Here is a 20,503-nt window from a genome sequence, read left to right on the forward strand (position 1 = left end):
TCACATGAGGTTTGATTATTTTCTGTGCAGAGATACGGTTCAAATGTATTTCATTTCTCTTGTGCTCAGTTGTCTGCAGTTTCATACTCTAGACCAGTTATTCCCAACCAGGGATCCTTCTGTAGTTGTCAGGGTGTGTGTGCAAAGATTGTACAGAAGCTCAACTCATTTGAAAAATACTTAGGTAAAAGTTTTATTCACACAAAACAACAACAAAAGAAAAAACTGCATATTGATGAAACAACTAAAGAATGCACATTGCAATTGAGAGTGCAGGGAAACTAAGCAGTGAAGACTCAAATAATGAAATGGATTGCTGAAAGTGATAAAGGAATGGTTGAAATGGACAGAATAAGCCCCAATAGTGACATCTGGTGTCACTTGACTGACTTCAACTCCTAAACCTTTCAGTGAGAGAGAAATTTCACCTTCTCTTTTGAGTGTACAAGTGTATTTTTGTATTGCAGTTACTGGGATTTGTAGTTTGTAACAAATGGAAACTGTACAGCAACACATTTGTGTAATTAGGGATATGTGCATTCAGATTTGACCTCACTCTTTAAGGTGAGGTACTTTGTGGAAGTTTTTCTCCTTGTGTATCACTATGGTGTGTCCCTGCAGCATACCTCCATGTTTTATACACCTCAAGTTTATTGTGGGTTTACTGTGGGCTGTTCCTCTTCCCTGAGGCAGGGGAGAAGCCCGGGGCCCAAGTCACAACACAAGTAAAGGGGGTGAAGCCTTTTTTTTTTCTTTAAATAAGCCTTAATTAACTGTAAATAACTCCCAACATGGGTCGACAGCAGCACTTGGCTCTGTATCTGCATTAGAATGGAAGGCAGCACTGTAGAGCTTATGCGTAAACAATCCTTATCACAACACCATTATGCGCGGCTTGGTTAGTAAGTCTTCACTCTGTTGAGAATCTCGGATGTTGTTAAGCCTTCGAGATAGGTCCAAGTAAATGTTAGTTAGAGGACTTTACAGGCTTGCCAACTGTTTATGCGTCCTAGTGCAGGCCTGAGGAGAGGCTTACTGGAGGTTTCTGTGGGGAGAGAAGGGAGCCAGACAGGCGACAGTCAGCGCTGTCTTGGCCTCGGGGCAGAGGCAGGGAGCGAGCAGGCGAACCAATGAGAAGGAGACATCCACTCCCCTCAGTCCTGCCCGGCTTGGCTCAGCTCGACGCGCCCTGTAATTAGGAGCTCTAGTTGGGTTGGGCGCCGCCACGGTGGACAGCCTGGCTGCTGCGTCAAGGGAGTTTGGGAACGCCAGCTCCAGACTGCGTGCGGATTTCCGAACACTCCTGGTTTCGAGTTCAGAGCAAAAAAAAGCAAAAAGAAAACAACAACAATCCTGAAAATGAACGGGCAACCCTCACCTGTCTTCGAGGAGAAGAAACCTTCGCTTCCCGCGGCCGGGAGCTCCATCTCGGCCACCAAGGATTCCCCAACCCTGCCGGAGTCCTCATCCACAGACATGGGCTTCTACAGTGGCCAGAGCGCGCTCCACGGCTCGCAGGATTTCTACCCGGCACAGCAGCCGTACTCAGCTCAGCACATGAACCCGTACGCGTACCACCACTATAACTTGAACGGGATGGGTCCAGGCGGCGCGTACCCTGTTAGCAAGACAGAATACCCATACCCTCATGCAACATACAGAGAGCACGGGGCATTCAGCAGGGAGGTGCAGTCAGCGATGCAGGACAGTGGTAAGTTAATCCCAACTTAAATATTTCCCTCCACTATTTACAGTGGGAACAGTATGACAGATTATTGGCTGGACATTAACTTTTGAATAACTTCATGAAGACATCAACAAGGTTTTCAAACTACTGCACAGACGCGCGGAGTTTTTCCCTCCTACAGATAACTGTGTAGAAGACCTTCTCCATCTTTGTCTAGACCGAGAAAGTTGTCTTGACACTGAGGCTGATGTCTGGCGAGTGCTCACGTTTAATCATATAAACCATTAAATAATAATACTGAGTTTAACGCACTCAGTTTTCACTATCTCTTTACACCACACGTTAATACATAGTGTGGAGCATTTAGCTGATGCTCTCTTGAACATCTCACTTTCTCTCATTAGAGGAGTATTTTACTCAGCTATAAAAATAATATTCTACCAAATGTATAAAAAACTATATCCAAATGAACAATTTAGCACGCAGAAGTAATATTCACAGACATTTATTATACTATAAGATGTAGATATTGTAGATATTTTATAGACTTTATCGCTCAGGGTTGAAGATTTGATACTTTAAACAGTAATAAAAAGACAGAAAAATATGGGGTGTTGGATGGAGCGAGTGAGGTTTGCAGTCTCCTGCTCAGAAGTTGAATCAGATTTTTACTTGGCTGGACAAAGAACTCCCAAATAAACTCAGCGTGCTGTTTAGTGTCAGTGGAGCAGAGTCTGGTTTTACATGTCAGGGACGTCACAGATTGCAGCTGAATTTCTATAAATTCTAATGGAAGTTTGCTTAAGCATTTGTCAGGAAACAGGAGATCAATACTGGCAAGGTGAGAATAACAAGAAAATGCCCCTGAATTTGACAGACAGAAATTCGCTCAGTTATTGTTTTGTCTCATTTTACATTGTCAGTCACTGTAAATGGTGGGTCACTGAACCATATCCTGTTTATGTTTTTATCTTTGAACTTATTTGAGATTTTATGTCGATAGAAATCTAAGATCAGCCCCATAGGCCTTTGGATGGAGGCCATGGCCTAGATCTAGCCAGTGATTAGTCAACTTCACCTATACAAGAAATGAAGAACTAATTCATTTATACACAGCTGGCTCACTAAACACATAACTTAAACATAAATAAACTAATTGTACAATAATGTGTACAAGAAAATATTTTTGGATAAAAACTTGAAATTCCTGTAGTGAATATCTTGAGAACTAAGACGAGCACATAATGTCACCATAAACTCAATACACAGATGCTGCAATAGTATTCTAAGAACATAAAGGTCATTTTGAGCAAACATCATTTTGGCTCTTCAACCTCCCCTCTAAGTACTGCCATACTATGCTCAAAAGCTTTTTCTGTTGGCTCTTTTTTGAGCTTTGAGGGTGTCTCTGTGCAAACTACAGAGTGAAAACAAACTCGACAGACTGGTGTTCTGTTTTTGACATTCCAGTTTGGAGCTGACTCTTGGAAATGGCCTCAGGGGACTTTGGCCCACAGCCACGCACATCAGGTGTCACGACATGTCAGTCAGCCTTGGCCTTTGAATCATCCAACAAGGACGGCTCCTTATCACGCAAGGCCTGTGGCCACGCCCTGACAAATAAATAAATAAACAAGTACATTTATAGGTGAATAGTTGTTTTTTTCTTTAAAAAAACAACAATTATGTAAAAATGCACAATACACAAACAAGAAGAGAAGTTAAAATAAACTACAGAAACAAATGGGCACAGCGCCATGGCAAGAGTTTCAGAAATACTGAGGTCATGAGTCCAATCCGTCCCACAGCACCCAATCCTCTCATAAAAATGGACCTGACACTAAACACAAGGTCTATACACACACAAGAAAATTCATACCATTATTTAAATTAACTTCTGCTGATGATGTTGTTCTTCTTGTTACTTATAACTCCTGTGATTTTTATCTCCCAATGTGAAGGTATAAATACTGTTTCAAAGCCTAACCCCAATTTAAAAATCTGTTTACTGAATACTTTTATTGTTTCTTTTGGTCCAAAAGTAGTCCAATTTAAATATACTGAGTATAAGAACACTTAAATTACACTTTAGTTAAATCTGTTCAGTGAAGGTAAATTCTCAAATATATGAAATATTACAATACAAAGATATATTTCCCCTCACAAATTGCACAAAAACTTTATATGTGTATTCATATATTTATAAGTAGAACAGAAATATATTTGAGCAATGTTAGGTGATATCTCTAAAGGATAACACACACACACACACACAAATCAGACACAAGAATAACAGCATAAACAGGGAAGGATGTATACATGCGGGCCTCCAGGCTACATGAAAAGCACCTATAAATCTCTGTCTCCCTCCCCGGCTGTGGGAGACAGTCAGACCAAAATTATAAGTTCAGAGTGCTGGCGGAATTTCTTTGAAATTTCGGGGTTGTAGCGGCCTTGGTTATTTTTGTGCTACAACTTCTCTGCACAGACTGCCCTGTAGAGACCCAATACAAGTTCATATCATTCTTTGAAGAAAAATACTTTAATTGTTTGAATGAAAAAAACTCAGATTTGCTTTGTTACATTTTGTACAAAATTCTGACTGCAAGGTTCCACAAACACCGGGGGTGTTACAGGAATATTACATGGCTTTTACTATTCCCTCTCGCAGTGAAAGAAGAACCAGACATGGAGGTTCGGATGGTCAACGGTAAACCCAAGAAGGTGCGTAAACCCCGGACCATCTATTCCAGCTACCAGCTGGCAGTCCTGCAGAGGAGATTCCAGTCAGCCCAGTACCTGGCCCTGCCGGAGCGGGCCGAGCTAGCTGCACAGCTGGGCCTCACACAGACACAGGTGAGTCTCCAGCCAGTGCAAATCACAGAAATACAGTATCATATAACACAGTGTGATGTTACAGTTCTATTACACTGAAAACTACAGGTGTAAACACTGTAAATGTATTAGAAAGTCTCAGCATTTTTTACACATGAATGTTGAATGAAGCACTGAAAGCAGTTTAACTGTCAGTTGAGGCTGAAGCAATGAAAGGATTTAAAGTGTGTTTTCAGGTGTAAGAGCTGAAAGCAGTTGAGGTGGAATGGCAGAAAACATTTTAAACATTTGAAGTTTAAAACCTGTGAGCAGCCAGATGGTCAATTTGTCAAGTTAAAGCAGAAATTAGTTGAACTAACATTTCATTACAGATAATAAATGTAAAAAGGTGAAGTGTCAGTTATTGTGTAGAGGCTGAAGTGCCACAGAAAACTGAAGTGTGTGCACTGTAAATGGTCAGACGGTGAGTTCGGGAGCTGAGGAGGCAGAGTGCATGAACTGACCCCCTCTAGGTCTTGAACATTGCGCACAATACACACCAATGCAAAAAAAACGATCAAGTCTAAAAAGAGCATGAAACTTGAGCTGGGATTACTGAAAAACTATGAGAGAAGCTGAAGAAGAGCTGAAAAGATCCTGAGCCAAATGTTGAATTTGGACATTATGAGCGATAAAGTATCTTAGCATTACAGGTCATACTAAAAATATAATTCAGAAGATATGTTAGGATAACAGAATATACATAAATACAACACCACACAATACAATACCATACTAGGCTCTACATTATGAATAGAATGGAACAGGATACAATACAAGATATTGAAGATACAAGATATCTCTATTGAACAATACAGTTCAATAGAGATATATATGTTAGAATCTAGGCAGGAATCTAGGTGAGTTGTTGTGTGTCAGTTTGGTTTATGCACTTCCTGCCCTAATGATTTACTACCATATGAATTATCTTGGCTTGAATGATAAAAGACAAAACTTGCTGCGCGGGTTGTTTTATCATAGCTACTGTAAATCATTGTTCAGTGTAATGCATGGGTAACATGCACAAGCTCTAAGAAAACAAAGGCACAATACACAATTTAGTACCGTTTATACAAATAGCAACAGCACAATAGCTCTCATAGTATCATATGACATTTAAAGGAAATATTATCACTTGTAATGTCTTGTGCTCTATGGAAGGTAAATATTACTTACAAGTTGCCCTGTTGGTTTATGACTAGAGGAAAAGATAAAATTGTATTCTTTCTTTAGGCAACAACTGTTCAGTAGTTACATTTTAGGTCAGTGGGAAATGAGGAGAGATATCGCCTCCACTTCGCTATCGTTCCAACTGATATCTATCTTTAAGCTTTAACTGGACAAGCACTGCTTACCTTACTTGTCCTGACGACACGCCTTTGCCTTAGATGAAGAAACTCAGCTGAAAATAAGTGGTTGGATAAATGTTGTACACGTGGAGATCCAATTACCAAAACAAGCCAACAGACTTTTGAAAGTTCATTTAAAGCTGCATCACTTAATGGCAACAGAACAACCTAAAAAGACAATACTGATGTTCTAACATTGTTAGGGCTAATGTGTTAGCAAAAAATGAATCTTTACACATCCAGCATTTACAGAGCAAATGATTATTCATTTGAAGTTTGTGTTTCTGTCCACCTGATGAATGTATTTCCAGTGTTCTTCTAACTCGGTTTTTAGTGAACACCAACTCCTGAGAAATACACTGGCATTTTTAGCTGCTAAATGCTCCACTGTGTTCACCAGCTCATCAGTAACTATCCTTTCTGCTGTGTTGTACTGGGTAGATAGCATACTCTGGATTTACCAGACTCTTTTCACTGAAAACAACTGTCTGCTGCTGCTGGAAACAATGTTGCTAAAAATGGAGTCTACAGGGAAGAAACCAAAACAATGAGCTAAAAGAGGCTAAAATTGATTAAATCACCACATGGAATATAAAAGACGTCACTTGAGACAAACCCACAGAGAATTATCACCTGACTTGCTGTACTCTCAGCTCTATGGTGGATTTTAGTGTCTTTCAGCTTAGTTTGTTGTTTGTTTAGTTCAGTCTGAGTGCTCTCATCAGCTTATTTCCAGCAGCAGCGGGCAGATGTCCTTTGTGAAAAAAGCTCTAAAAATTCACTGTACTCTACCAGCTCATCACCAAAGTTTGTGACTAGCTGGTGAACACACAAGAACATAATGGTAATGCTAATTTTACCCCATGCCTGCTCGATATACATGATGTTTGCCTTAATAATTTACTACAGTGATAATATGTCTGTGTTGCTTTAAGTTCTATTCCAGTTAGGTAATTTCTTACGTATGACTAATAAAATACCTTTTCAAAATTTCTGCAGCAAAGACATGCACATCGTGTTGAGAAAGTTTAGCAATTTCTTGAAGTTGCTTCAACGTTTGATGCTCTTCCCTCCAGGTCAAAATTTGGTTCCAGAACCGTCGTTCCAAATTTAAGAAGCTCTACAAGAACGGAGAGTTTCCACTCGGGGAAATTCCTCTTGAGCACAGTCCAGAAGCCAGCGATTCCATGGCCTGCAACTCTCCTCCATCCCCAGCTGTGTGGGAAACCAGCAGCAACAGTAACAACAACAACAACAACAGCAACAGCAACAGCAACAACAACAGCAGCAGCAGCAGCAGCAGCAACAGTAATAGCAGCAGCAGCATCAAGAATAATGCAATGCTGGATCCTACCAGCAGGGGGCAGGCTCCCTATCAGCCTCCAGTTGATTCCTCGCCCACCTACATGGGGGAGTATACGCACCAGAACTGGTACCAGCAGCAGGGTGCACATTTAGGTCTGCCATCGTCGGGCCCAACGCACCACACACCATCAACAGCAGCCACGTCAGCCACACAGAGTATGGGAGCCGTTTACTGAAACATGAACAATTTGACCCGAGCCCCGTGCTTAGACACCAGGTGGCTTTTTTGGATAATTTGGAGAGCTGCAGTGACCAGAAAACACCTAACAGTGATCATCAGACATGAGTCATGACTGTAAAACCTGACACACATTGTAAAACAGGCTTTTCTGCTGTAAATGTGGTTTGAAAAAATGCTGGCCTCAGTTACCCTCTTCTCCTCATCTCCAAAGTTTATAAACTCATAACATAGTTGTTATAACGGAGCTTAGGGTAAGAGAAGTGCTGAGACTCATACTGCTATTTTTATTTGAAATCACTGATAATATTTTGTATATTTAATATTCTAAATATGACCATATTTATGTCAAAAACTTGCAGTGGTTCAGTCTCCAGCTTAAATCGTTCCTCTGGAAGTGGCCTCTAACACAGAGTTTTCACAGTAAAGGTCTTTATATCACTGGGGGCATTTTATGTGTGATTAATTCACACGTCAGTATATTTTTTCGAGCTGTTGTTTTTGTCATACTTTCACACAATATAATGGGGAAAATAGTTTGTGGTGAAAAAGTGTTTTTTTTTTTTTTTTTTGAAAGCATAGACCAATCATATAGACTCTCAGAGGCTACTCTGGGTCAGTCGTCTCCCTAGTTGTTCCTCTGCCTCCTCAGATGTGGTGCTATCATCCCCAGCAGGACCTCAAACCAACATCCTAAAATATGCCTGGAACCGGCTGTGGTGGAGCTTCAGCTCCTGGATATTTCGCAGGCAAGTATTCTGCATTTTTGTGTTATTTAATTGTCACAACCCTGGTGTGTAAAGGCCTCCAAACTGAATACTACTGAAATTCCCTTAGTAAATTAAAGCCAATCACACCAGCACAGGAAACTTTAAGATATGTAGGGCTTTAAATTAAAACAGGACTGTTTGATGTAGTTGTGGTGTATCACGTCACTTGAGACAAGTGACGTGATACACACAACACGTCACTTGTGTATCAAGTGACGTGTTGTCAAGGTGGACAACAGAGGAAGCAAACCCAGAGAGACACTCAAATGAACCATGAGAGTGAGTTTCTTTAATAGTACAATGTTCAATATACATTAATCGCTGAATTTTAGTGAATTTCCACCAGTAGGAACATCATGGACTGAACAACACAACCAAATATTTGTGTCCATATATTTTTTGTGTAAAGTTTTTTTTTTTATCAGACATGTCTGTGGCAGATATAAGTAGAACTGCATGTGGATGTGAAGAGCTCAGCCTTGTGCTCTCAGTGTGTTGAGGTAAGCCCGGGCTTAAAAATGTGCGCACAGCAGTGGGCAAGAACGTCACAAAGAACCAACAAGTTAAACCGTGGATTTAAAGTTGAACTTTTAATTTCATGTCATCTAGATTAGGACTGAATAGAGTAAACATGTGGCTGCCATATTTCACCCGCTTGTGTGTTTTTCTGTTTAATGTCTGCAGCTCAGTTTTTGTTACATGTACTAACACAGGATGCCATCATTATTAGGACTTTGTAAAAGAGTAACTCCACTGAGTCTACACTACTGTACATGTGAAAAAGTTGTTTGTGTCTCCAGAGGGAGCTTCCTGAATTTGATAAACTGCCTCAAGTGATGTCACTTAAGTCAATGTTGGCTGGGGCTGAAGACTACGAGTTTGAAAAAGAAAAAAAATCTGCAGATGTGAAGTCAGAATGAAGCAACCTCTGTAGACTGCTCCTAATCTCAGTGACTTGAGGCTATATGAGCCACTACTAGCATAACACAGCTGAATCTCAGACCAAACTGTTGGCAGTTGAGTTGCATTGTGGGCAATGTAAGTGCCAGACATTGACACGGAAGAAGAATGAGTGGAATGAAAAAAAAAAAAAAACAGTTTTAAAACTGTCCATTGTGAGTCCAACAATACTACAGGAGTGCAGTGTTAAATTGGTGGAGTACTCTTTTAAAGGCCTTTAAAAGTTGGTTACAGATGTTCAAAGGTGTTTACACTACTGCAGTTTTAAAAAAAAAAAAAAAATCTCTCCCACCTGATCCTGAGCTGATGTTTTCTAAACACTATGAAAGGGGAAAGTCATGTTTTTCAAGCCACATGGACATCTGCTACAAAACTGGACCACAAGGCAAGTGATGTGCATTTGAAGACTAGAGAGAAGATCATTTTGGTAAAAATCTATGGGTATATCCAACCAGAGAGAGATACGTACAAAATGTGATGTTGTTTTTAGTCTGTTACCCGGCACTGTCAGACCCCTTTGGTTTAAGATAACATCTCCAAATATTACATTAAACAGATTTTTTTTAAGGATTTGATAATTATTTATAATAATATTATAATTATACATATAATGCAACTTGGTAGTGTCTTTCAATTGATCCTCTAGGTCTGATAAATGCCCATTTTCTGTGGTTAAACTGAGATAACCATGACGATGTCACTATGATATCATCAGGGTAATGTTCTCAGGCCTAACAAAGCTTCTCCAGTGGTATAGGAGACGTTTCACAACAAGATGTGTAATACTCCCTACAACAAGTAATCTGATCTTCATGTGTAAAATTGTTGGAATGGCCCTTTAATTCCTCCTCACAGACACTGCAAAGCCCTGACATCTATAAAAATACCCATCAAGAGCAAAAGTGATAGTGATTTGGTGCTTACATATTTGAAAAATAAGTTGTATATATTGTATTCACGTGCTGTACTCAGGTTTTTTATTTATAGAGTCCACTGTAGATCAAAATTGGCAACAGTTTGTGCCTTAAAAGAATTTGTTTTTCAGAAATTGAGTAAGAAATAAAATGTCTATATTTGAAACAGCTACTAGTGTATTATGTTCTGCATGTATTTACGTGTGAACGCAGTGAACACGCACACAAAGGAGTTGATAGTGTGCTGACGGTGCTTTCCTGGAGAGCCTGTCAGAGTGAGTCAGACAACAGATACAGGTTGCACCCATCTATATATTATACACACACACAGAGTGCGTGTAAAGGAGTTTGTGGGAGGTGACAGTGCAGCAGACACTCTGGAGTCTCTGGATACTAATAACACACCGCTGACACAGAGAGAGAGGGGTGTACAGTGCTTTCATGTGGCACACAGTTGGAAAGGGGAGGAGAGATGTGTGTGTGTGTGTGTGTGTGTGTGTGTGTGTGTGACAAACAAGCTGTTCTCCAGGCTCTAAACCAACCAAACCCACAGGTTAGGCAACAAAAAGAGGGTGTAACAAGGATGAAATACATATGCACGCTCTCAAACAATGTTATGGACCCAAATAGTAGGATCTCAGAATACTTCTCTTTGTGACCGCGTATGAGATGTTTTGGTCATTTAAAGTTAGATGAGAAGATTGATACCACTCTAATGCCTTTTTAAAAAAAAGTTTTTTTCCTGAAGGAAAACAAAAAAATGTTTCCACTGCTATTAGTACTTTTCATAATACACTGATCTGTTGCAACATATGTTGTAGTTGAGGACTAATCTAATTGCTAACTCTTTGCTAAGAATTTTTGTGCCTGAGTTTTGGTGACTGATTTGATGCATATTCTCACATCTGGTATTTGGTTTTCTGGGTTTTGGTAGAGGAATTATTGGGGCCTCTCTTAATGAGGTGGGAAGAATTCCATTCTGGAATGCCTTGCAAAACAAAACATTTCCAGCATAGGTGTCAGTAGTTTATCCTTGAATTTCTTATAAATGCCAGTCGAGAGGCCATTAGTGCCTGCAGCTTTTCCTGACTCTATAGCTTCTTCTCCAGTCTGTATCTAAATCTAATTTTCATTCTTGTGATGTGCTTTGGATTTTTTAGCTTACCAAGGAATTGGTTTTGTTTGTCCAAATTTGGAGAGCATTCACAAGAATAGGTTTTTTGTAAAAGCATTTGAATGCATTATTATTTTCTGTAGGATTAATGATAGTATTACCTTAATCATCCTCTGCATAACTTATTTCCCTCTCTGATTGCTGGTGCTTATACAAATACTAAGAATCTGCCGGCTTCTCTCCTTGGTCTCAATATGTCTGCTGTAGTTTCAGTAAGTTTGATGGAGGTTTATTTGCTGATATTTCAAGGCATTATGTCTGAATAAGAGCAGCTGCTGCTGTATTTTTGTGTCTTTACACTGGTTTTTACATAGGTCTTTTTCTAGGTTTTTAATTTGAGATTCAAGAGATTTCATTTGATGTTTTGCTGTTCTGGATTTTGTACTGGTGAAACTTATCGTATGTCCCCATATACAGGCCCTCAATGCCTCCCATCTAATTGCAGCAGATGTTTCATTTGTGTTCATTTGGAAGAAGAAATCAATTTGTTGTCTTAAGAATTCTGTGAATGCAGGGTCTAAAAGCTGTCTGTGCTGGAATTTCCATTTTGGTTGTGCTGTAGTTTTTCCATCAGCTCTCAAATTAAACCTTAAAATTTGTGAAAAACTTGAGGGTTGCCATTTTTTGTAGCAACTGCTGCAGTGGCTGGCTATTTGTCCTACGATATGGAAAGTAAACCCAAGGAACACGCTTCATTTTTTCCCCAGTAGGACAGATGGAAGAAATGCTGAAAGAATGACAGACTGCACTGATTTAGAGGAAACTAAAGGTACAGAGGCTAGTGTGGCTGTGATGTCAGGACTTCAGCTATCTATTGAAGTTGCATTTTAAAAAGCCAGCAAACAGCTTTAATTCGGGTATTGAATCTAAATTGCTTCCTCATATTATTTCTTAGATGTTTTGGCATCATTACTCATTTAAAACAACATGCTATATTTCTCCATATTGCATTTGCAAAGATAAAAACAACTTTTATTTAATCCCCCCCATGTTAAACTATAACAGTGAACATAGTAAACACTATATGTGCCTAACATCAGCATGTTAAGATTGTCTTTTTGAGCATGTTAGCATGCTGACATATGATCTTAGCTCAAAGCGTAGCCCCATGGTGTTGTTTGTGTGGTTGTACATTCTTACTCTTGTTTGCTGTAGGTTCTTGCAGTATTTCAGATTTCGAATAAAAATCTGACCTAACGTATAGAGACCAAGCAGACACCCACATTATCATATCATGTTCATCACCACAAGTGTGCAGGGTGTGGACCCTAAACTACACATCCAGTAGGACACCTTCCATGTTTGTTTAGGCTCTTACCTTCCTGTGCTGAGCCCTCAGCTTCCAGGTGTCAGAGAAGAATGTACCTGAACATCACAGGGAGACAGACGCAGAGGGCAAACAGGGGCTTGTAGCGACCTGTGACTGGCAGTTCACAGGAAAAACAGTTTTCACCTAGGCCATTGTGGGTTTCTGGCTAACGCATTATGACAAACAACCACTATCATGCATCTAACAGAAATGCGATTCCAAAGGCAATTTGTGATTTTATATTTTTCATGGTTTTGAATTCAGTGAATTTTATGACCTGTTTAAAGCATATCCTCTGTTTTAAAGTGTCTCTCGTGCATGTGGAGAAAACAAATGCCTGATCATTTATGTCACCGTGAAAAGTTGGATGAAGTATATGGAAGGTGAGCTGAGGTGGCAGTTTTACACCGCCGCTCTTTGGCATTCACAGGCAGACTGAAGAGGGTGAGACGAGGTGATGACATCAGCTGCTGCGAACTGAGCGCAGAGGAAAACTTAGCAGCGGAAGGAAAGTTTATAACAATGTCATGAAAGATTGGGAGCTGACTGTTACTTTCCTTTCCCTGCCTCCAGCCATGATCTGCACGTCGTGTTTGGACTGATATCTGTTTTTGAAAGCCGATATTAAGACCTGTACCTGTATTCTTTACAAATAAATATCAGCATAATATGTTGTGTGCCATAGGAAATGTCATATTTTAAAGTATGCTCTTTGAATTTTGGGAAATAATCTGAAGCAGAATCTAGACTGCACTTGATAAAACTTAACCCATTACACCCACTGGATACAATTTGCATCAAACAGTGCACTCCTCTTTCTTAGAGTGCACTGACATCATAAACACACTCTGACAATCAGCACTACTTACTTCTCCAGTGACAACATGCACACACTAAATGTCAGTATCTGTGTAAGACACATTAAAAGCATTTCTTATAACTTTAGCTTGTATTGGATGTACATCATTATTAATGCTAATGCTAAAGCTCATGTCTCATGCAATCTATTACAATACTTAATGCAACTATGAATTTCAGTTTAATTTTCTACAGGTCACCAGCAGTTTGCTAAGTAAGGCACTGTAGCCGCCACTGTTCAATGTGCATCAAAATACCTACAGCCTTCTGTCTTCATGGTGCAGTAGCCATGTTTGTTTACAGTATTTCAAATCATACATTGTTTGTGTCAGTTGTTTCCTGCCAGCTGTCTTCTTCTTCTTCACTGCCTTTGTTGGCACACTGCTGTTTGCTGCATCACTGCCACCAACTGTTGATTAGTGAAATAACGTTAAACCATAGGATCCAAATTGCCCCACTGGCTCGCACACACATACGTGTGAAAACTTTTAGCCAGCTATGACACAGCACAGCAAAACACTTCTCCACAGCACTACAAGTAGTCACATGCTGCATGGGGAACTTTAGAGAGCAGTAACTCCAGATTTTTCATGATCATTTCATTTGACAGGTGTAGTGTCGCACGAGTGTTCACTTGTGCATCTATAAAATATAATACATTGCACTGTGGGATTGTTAGAAACTGTACAAGTCATTTTTCATTCCACTGTGGCTACTCAGAGAGTCAAACTGGGCAAGAGAAGGCGTGCTAGCTTTTTACTGCTTGATGCTCTACTAACACACTACATGGAGTAAAATGAGAAAATGTCTGTCTGATCCTGGCATGAAACTCCCAATTCATGAATTTTCTGAACATAAAACAATCAAGCCATTCTTACACTTACAAAACACATGCTTAAAAAAAGACAGGTGTGCGGTACAGTTGTAGAGTGAGAATTTGTCTTGAGTTTTGAAAATAGTTCCTGTGTTTCAGAAATGTTTCACTACACTCATGCAAATGGATGGCATTTCCAAGTACATTCATTTAGTAACATTCATTGCATGGTAGTTTTACTGTTGATGCTAATGTGAAGTCCTTTGTCATATTGGCAACATGACTGATCAATATCAAATATCAAATATATCGGTATAACTCTGATGCATAATGTATTATGCAAACCCCCACATGTGCATACACACACATGAAGGCTCACTCCCACACACACACACACAAGCAAAGCTCTGCAGTATCTCAGTTGCACTTAAAAACTAAGCGTGTATGTGTTTACGCACAGCATGGGTCAAGTTTAACAAGCAAATTTAAAGTGACCCCTGCTATTTATGACTTGTTTTAATTAATGTGTTTTTTCGTCTCTCGTCTCCCTTTCTCAATATGTCTCATTCTGTGAATCTCTCTCTCTCTCTCTCTCTCTACTTTCTACTCTCTAGGGGGTCACATGCTGTCATCTGCCCAGTAGCAAGTTGTGAAGTCTTTAGTTTTATAGTTTTTACATTTTTGTCCTCACGCAAGCTCTTGAGTCTCGCCCCACCATTTCCTATTCACCTTCCACATGTTTGGTTGTTATTTTTCTACATAAACAGTAGGAAAATCTACACTGAAATACATAGAGATGGGGGAAACACTATTTCTGAACATATTGAACAGGCATAAAAACAAATCATTTTCTCCTTTTAAGTGCTCCCAGAAAAATAAGTAAATAGTGTCACGGTGCTGCTTCATCCCCTATTATATCCACTTTATTCCCTTAACCCCCTTCCACTTACTCTAACCCTAACCCAACCCCCTATTGCTGACCTTAACTCCAGTAAGAGGTTAAGAGGTTATATGGGGCTGTAGTGGTGAAAGAAAAAAACAAAAGGTGGGTAAAACCCTCTTCAACACAGCTACTCCATCTGTGAAGTATGAATAGTTTGACCCACTACGTCAGCTTCTGTCTGAAAAACTAATCAAACACAATCTATATGGCGTTTATAACAGAGAAATGTTTGGAAAATACTTAGCACACATGCAAAACTTGACAAGACCCTCCGAACACTGATGTGCAACAAGTTTGTTTAAACTTAAAGTAGCATCACATGCAAAGTACAATGGAGTAAAAGGGCCACAGCTAGGAAAGAAACATAATATCAGTCATATCTGAGTCATAATACAAAAAAATGATGTTATATTTTGAGAAAAAAGTCTAATAATATTATAAAATATGTTGCTTTAAGAGCAAAACATTGTATGTTATGCATGTTTCAAATCCTGACAATGCACACCATCAGCCACAGTTAATGCTTTTACCTCTTAAAGACTTGTTTTTGGACTCTAGTGTCACTTTCCTATGAAGGGTATACAGCTCTGGTCTGTGTTGCATCGCCACTGGTTACCCTCTTTGTAGTGATGGGATGTAACTAAGTACATGTGCTCTGGTGCTGTATTTCAGTACAAATTTGAGGCACTCGTAAGTTATTTGAGCAGTTTCTTTTCACGTCACTTTATTCTTCTCCTCCACCAGATTTCAGAGGGAAATATTGCACTTTTTACTTCACATGTATTTGACAGCTTTAGATACTGTTTACAAATGAAGTAACACACATTGTGACGGTGTCACTTTGAATTCTGAGTCAAGAAAACTATCTGAAAATGGATCCAGAGTACAAATAATTCATATGTTTTTTTTTAATGGGTAATAATAATCTAAGAATATATAATGTACAGTAGTGCAACTCACTCTCAGGGACAATTTTACTGCTTTTAGTATTTTATTTATACTTCACTTTTTTGGATTGATATGCTTATTTATGTTAAGATTAACTTAATTTACTGTATGTACTTTTGAACTTGGGCATTATTTTTCCATGTTTGTGGGTGTCAATGATTGACAGGGACAAAAATTTGGAATCAGTTCAGTATTGAGCAGGAGTACCTGGCCACTGCAAAAAGCTCCTGCAATGTAACCCTACTGGGCATATGTCAGTGTCAAAGTAGATCTACTAAAGTGCTTGTTTTTGCCACTGACAGGCTTAAATTGTCATTATAAGTGTCTGATAACATTGTGGACAGGATTCCTATGGATATGGACCTTTAATTAAGAGTAACATCCTTTTTGTTTAATGAGAAACATTGCTATCTATCGCTACCAAATACCATTATCAAGAAAAAAAAAGTAATTTTATCAAAAACAGGAGCTGCTGGAATACTGCTGCCTCGACTGGTTAGTGTGTTTGTGTTTCTGTGTGACTTTCAGCAGTGGAAAGAGCTTTGCAAAGATTATTGTCCTTATCAGTTATTTACAACCAAAAACATAGGAAAATAAGGCCTGGGTTCAAAAATAAAGAGTTTCTTCTTCAAATATTTTTAATGCTGGACTTTCAAATCTCTGTATATTTCACAGCATACCAGAGTTTTTAATCTAGTATCTGTGGCAACATAGTGCACCACAAACAACGTGTTTAATGTCAGCCAAAAGCGAAGAAACCTTAGCAACGGAGATGGAGAAGGCTTCAGCAACCTGGAGTATGGCAGAAAATCCTGCAAAGCATCCAAATCCAGAACACCAAATAGAAAAGAAATGTGTTTAGTGGAAGGATGACTTTAAGAAAGTGATTGACAGTGAGGACAAACATGGTTTATCATCGGCTTGTGAAAACAGTGTTTGTGTAATTACTCTCACTGCCAGAGGAAGGAGACAAAAGTTTTACATTGCAGGTTTAAAACAGTAATTCATCTGGATACAGTTTTGATCTTGAGGGATATTTTTTTCCAAGTCTATCTTAAAATCTCTGTCTGAGACCTTACACAATCTAACTATGCTGCTTTAAAACTCTCTGCCACTTTTCTGTAACTACCTGTGTGTATGAGAGACATTTAGTTTTCTCTCTTTGTCTTTTCTGCAGACAGTTTGAATCATGTTTATGTTCCCTCAGCCCCGGACGCTCTTTCTTCAGTTCATTAGGACAATACGACGTGTCTGAAGTCTGTGGAGCAAAGTATTCCATAAAACTCTATGGTGTGAACTTTGCCAGGGGCAACAGGATGCTGCTCCCAGAAGCCGATTAAATAAGTCAGAGCCTTCTAAAATTTCCATGGCGTGGCTTCTTGAAAGAGATGTTTGAACCTCAGAAGAAAAGAAAATGCAGAAAGACGTGTAAAAATATATTATGAGAGCTATGAGGAACAGGAGAAACTAGTATTCAAAAAGAAATATGTTATTTCCTCAAACACTGAACAGTTTTTTCAATATGTAAATAATCAGTCTCTGAACCATAATTTCTCCCAAACACCTAATAGTCCTTGTACTTCCTCAAAGAAAGGGTTTGCCAGAAATCTGAATAAGAGATTACATTTTTATTTCTGATGTCCACTAATATCGTGACCAAACCCTCAGGTTCCCTAAAACGCGTTTCCCCTTAAAAAGACAGTCATCAACTGTCTCCACTAGATTTAAGAGGAAGAGGAAGAAAGTTTCCCATGTGAGGCCAACAGTCAAGACCCAAATCTCTTCCTGACACTGAGGTTAGTTCATGTTCAGGTACAAATGACTACTTCACTTACTGGACCAACAGGGCAGTGTTGTTCCCAACCCCACTTAGCATTTATACGCACTATATAGACAGATATATGGACATTCATTAAGTCATTTCTTTGTTAACAAATCCATGGATGAGGCATTCATAAATGGAGTATAAGCAGTTTATGAATGCAAAATATAATCACATTTAATTGTCTTAAATTAGATTTTTATGGCAGTTCTATAACCACTGTTTATGTTTCAGCTAACAAGTATGTTCATCCAACACTAATGAGTATTGATTGGTGAATATCAAAGTACAAAATAAAGTGTACAGATAGGTATACACACTAAGAAACAATACATGTAACGCACATAGATTCTCCCTCAAAAATAAAATGGCATGGCATTTAATCTGTGATGAAGGTTTGTCTTATAGCTACTAAAATGTATAAAAGGCGCTTGAATCTTGAGTAAAACTGTATAGACCAGGGTTTAAACTCTACGCGATAAAAGCCACAGTACTTTGGTCTCATCAACAGTGCATTTCATTTACGGCAGACTGCTGAAATGTCACTATTTACTGTGACAAGACCCTGAGACTGATTTGACAAAATACAAGTGTTTTCATAAAACTCATCAATACCCTCCTCTAAAGTAATTTCTTAACTCTCTAGTTGTAATATCTGCTGTTCAAACACATTTACAGTACTCAGTACCTCTCTGCCCTGTTCAATATTATGCCCAAAAACAGAAAATTGAATGAACTATGATATTGGATGTATTTTTTTTAAAGATATATTATTTAAACACAATATGTGATTGACAAGTTTGTGGCCTATGGTAGAGGGAGATGAGCTCTCATTACACACACATTTCCTTCAATTCCTCTGGGTGATTATGCAGAGTTTGAAGTTAACTTCATGTTTACAGTATTTCAGCCTCAGTAGAAACTGAACCTGGATAAAATAGAAACATTCTATAAAGTGCTACACAGTCATATTTCCCATCATTAATGCTGCATGTTTTGGTATGCAGTCTACAATTACAACAGCGTGTCGCATTATATTGTCTTTCAGGACAATAATGCCCCCCACGCCCATTTAAAGGATTAGTGAAATCAATAATATGCAACACAAATGATGTTCAATTCTGCTTTTGACTGTGAGAAAAAAAATAACAAATTAAAATAACTGAAATTGAAAATGGAAAATGCAGAACATGCTGACGATCTTTAGACAACCCCCGTCTTATGGAATCAGTCTTTCTCAGTCGTTGTGCCAATATTGACTGGTTCTTCCACCTGTGGGGCGGAGCTTAGGTAGAAGTAACACCAGTAACACAGAGTTAACCACGAACATAAACTGCTCCGAGCAGTTTAGAGGTGCAGCGTAAATTACCATGGCAGCAGACCCCTGGGTAAAACCTATCCACCTTTGGTAGTACAGGTTAATCAGCAAGTTACACCTGACGTCACCAAGTTACTCCTGAAGTTACTCTGATAAGCCAGTAACCTCACTATGTAGTACAGGCCTCTGGTGTTCCTGCCACTGGCTGTTTAAGAGGTGGAGGATTTGTTGTTATGAGGCATGGCCAGGAGTGTGTTCTGGCTAGAGTCTTTAAGACCAGAATAGGCCAGCTGGGTTGACTAGTTGACTAGTTTCACTGCTAGTACAATTTTGAGTCACTTGTACTTTACTTGAGTATTTCCATTTTATGCTGCTTTATACTTCTACTTCTAGAACTTTTAGAGCTGCTGATTCTTTCTTTATTTGACAGCTTTAATTACTAGTTACTTCTAAGATGAGGATTTTACACCCGTTTTGGCTTCTGACACCTTACTGTCTGTGTACAACAAGTACAAAATAACTGACTACTGCACTGTGTAGTCAAGGTTACATTTCAGATGTGTGTGAGTTGTTAAGCAGAAAAGCAGTTTCTTCATATAACATGGATTGTTGGAAAATCATGTGTATATGCCAACAAGAACCTATGTGTGCAATAATAATAATAATAATAGTAATAATAAACAGGTTTTCAGTGATAACAATAATGTACCAGACCCACAATTACTTTAGTTTTGGCAGCTACATCCTACTTTTTCTTAAATGGTCCGATATGGTATATGATATGTTGGCTGAGACGCACGTTCCCAAACATAAAAACAACAACAACAACAAAAAAGGGCCGAAAACAAACATGTTGGGGATAATGGAAGAGCCAATACCAACTGGAGCACTGTGCGTTAAAAGAAGTCAAGAACTGTCCTTCGACCAACAATAAAACGATGAAGAAGTAAAGCAACAGCTGGATTTCTGTTTGGAGGGTGAATGCTAAAAAGTAAACTAACATCAGAGTTTTATCCAGCATAAGCATGTAGAACAATAAGTTATACAACAACTGCATGGTCTAGCACGACCAGGTTTATTTTTGTCGTAACGCTCCACTAATAGAAATAATAATAGCTTTTGCCAGACGCAATTCATCTGTATGGTCGCTTGTTAACTTGTCAGTGTGTAACCTGTCACATCAAAACAAAAAAGCTAACCACAAACAGCACACAGCAATG

General features: G+C 39.0%; 1 protein-coding gene across 1 annotated transcript; it reads left to right on the top strand.

Moving 5' to 3' along the window:
- Window positions 1–64: 64 nt before the first annotated feature.
- LOC108898584 (homeobox protein Dlx3b) lies at window positions 65–8,868 on the top strand. The gene is made up of 3 exons (XM_018698514.2): window positions 65–1,711; window positions 4,359–4,543; window positions 6,987–8,868. Exons 1-3 carry the CDS (start codon window positions 1,360–1,362, stop codon window positions 7,449–7,451), a joined length of 1,002 nt encoding a protein of 333 aa, XP_018554030.1. The 5' UTR covers window positions 65–1,359; the 3' UTR covers window positions 7,452–8,868.
- Window positions 8,869–20,503: the final 11,635 nt, after the last annotated feature.

This window comes from Lates calcarifer, linkage group LG11 (assembly GCF_001640805.2).
Source record: "Lates calcarifer isolate ASB-BC8 linkage group LG11, TLL_Latcal_v3, whole genome shotgun sequence".
NCBI classification, from domain to species: Eukaryota; Metazoa; Chordata; class Actinopteri; family Centropomidae; genus Lates; species Lates calcarifer.